At 45.5% G+C, this 1,790-nt stretch overlaps 1 protein-coding gene across 1 annotated transcript; it reads right to left on the bottom strand.

Moving 5' to 3' along the window:
* Positions 1-329: 329 nt before the first annotated feature.
* On the bottom strand, positions 330-1,783 carry LOC114891736 (protein diaphanous homolog 1-like; the record flags this gene model as incomplete). The annotated part of the gene is made up of 2 exons (XM_029216008.1): positions 330-595; positions 1,481-1,783. Coding segments are annotated over 2 exons (456 nt in total), but the record flags the coding sequence as incomplete, so codon positions are not given.
* Between the last annotated feature and the right edge of the window lie 7 nt (positions 1,784-1,790).

Genomic DNA, 1,790 nt, shown 5'->3' with positions numbered 1-1,790 from the left:
AATGGAAAAAAGAAAAGGGATCACATATGGTTCTTTGTTATTGTACAAAGACAGTTGTTCAGCCACCTCACCTACTAAAGACTCTGCTCAGCTCTTATCAATTACATATGTAGGTCTAAAGAAGGCGCCTTAAAGGCAGTGCCAGAATCCATTCAAGAGTATCATCAAAATGATACTCTCAGACCAGCCTGAGCTCTGTCACATTAACCTCATATCCCCACAAGTTACACTTGTGTAAGATACCTACATGCATGTAAAATACCTACATGCAAAAAAACTGGGGGGAAAAATACGTACATGCAACAGTTCTCTTTGCCAACTCCAGCATCCCCAGAATACAAAACCAGCTTATTTTCTTCTGAATAGGAGCTCCCAGCTCTCTCCAACCCTCACCCAGGGAAGGGAAAGAAATGGGAGACCCCCTTAACAAATGTTCTAAGTCCTACACTGGCCCTTTGCACGAAAGAGGAAAGGACTCACTCTTGGTCTGGGCAGAAAAGGTAAGGGTAAGTTTGGCGAAAAGTTCATTGTTCTCAAATCGGTCCTCCTTCACCTTTGTCCAGAAGCAGTCTTGGGAAAGGTCCTCAGCGACAAACTGTGGATACAGGCAGGTGTTAAGAGTTACTAAACTGAGCTCTGTACTTTCCATCCTAGAAAACTGATTAAGATGCAAAAGAAGCAGCTGGCTGGTTATTGTCAACATCATACTAGAATAAGACTAACCTGAGACACAGAGAACAGCTATGCTCTTTGTGGTGGGACCAGGAGACGATGATTCCAGGTTATGTGTTTACTGGTGATTATTCAACAACTAGAATCAGTTATGCTGCTTATCCTCCTTCTAACCCCAAATCCTCTACTTTTAGAAGCATTAAGGCTTTATTTCACATCTTCCCTTGCTCTACATTACACTTTTCCCATCAGGGTGGTGAACTGTACCAAATTTGTTCACTTTATGAACAAATCCCTAAGCTCCTTTATTCTACCTTGGTCTCCAGAAGCAAAAGGCTGATGCAGAATCACAGCGCTCTCAAACACACACTGTGCCATGCAAACATATCCTGTGTAACTTATTTACCGGGGTGGGGGTGGGTGGGAGTGGTAGGGAGCTGCATCCATAAATCCATGACTTTTGGATCAGCAAAATTTATCAGTACCTTGCAGATTGGTGAAATGACTATTATCAAACTGTGTGGTATCCCATGGCACTCATATCCTCAGAGAAAAGGGCAAAAATATTAACTTAAGAATAAGTTTAGGTTTTGTAGCAGAGTATAGGGCTCGAAGAACCCTCCCGAGTGATATCCAGCATATAGGATTTGCCTATTATCTGCTGAATAAACATACACATGAGTGAAACCTGAAGACAGACAGATGTGAGCCATAAGAAAGGGAAGCCCAACCATGCACAAAACGCAAAGTAGGAAACTGAAGTGGTCTCTTAAAATCTACTGATGAAGAGATGGACAGAAATTCTCACCTTGGACCAGTTTGGCCTCCGGAGCTGTACCTCTGGTTTGTAAAGTTTCTTTGGGGTTAATCCAAATGGCAGAACTGGGGCTGCAGGAACTCCAAAAGGGAGAGGTGGAGGAATACCAGGGCCTCCAGGAAATGGAGGAGGTGGAGGGATTCCACCAGGAAGAGGGGGAGGGGGAGGTAGCATTCCTGGTCCTCCAGGCAAGGGAGGAGGAGGTGGGGGGATGCCAACACCCCCAGGCAAAGGCGGAGGTGGGGGGATGCCAACACCCCCAGGCAAAGGGGGAGGTGGGGGGATGCAGGCACCCCCAGGC

Source organism: Monodon monoceros, unplaced genomic scaffold (assembly GCF_005190385.1).
Source record: "Monodon monoceros isolate NGI ecotype Baffin Bay Population unplaced genomic scaffold, NGI_Narwhal_1 Contig875_ctg1, whole genome shotgun sequence".
NCBI lineage: Eukaryota > Metazoa > Chordata > Mammalia > Artiodactyla > Monodontidae > Monodon > Monodon monoceros.
This window is presented reverse-complemented; position numbering and strand designations above follow the sequence as displayed.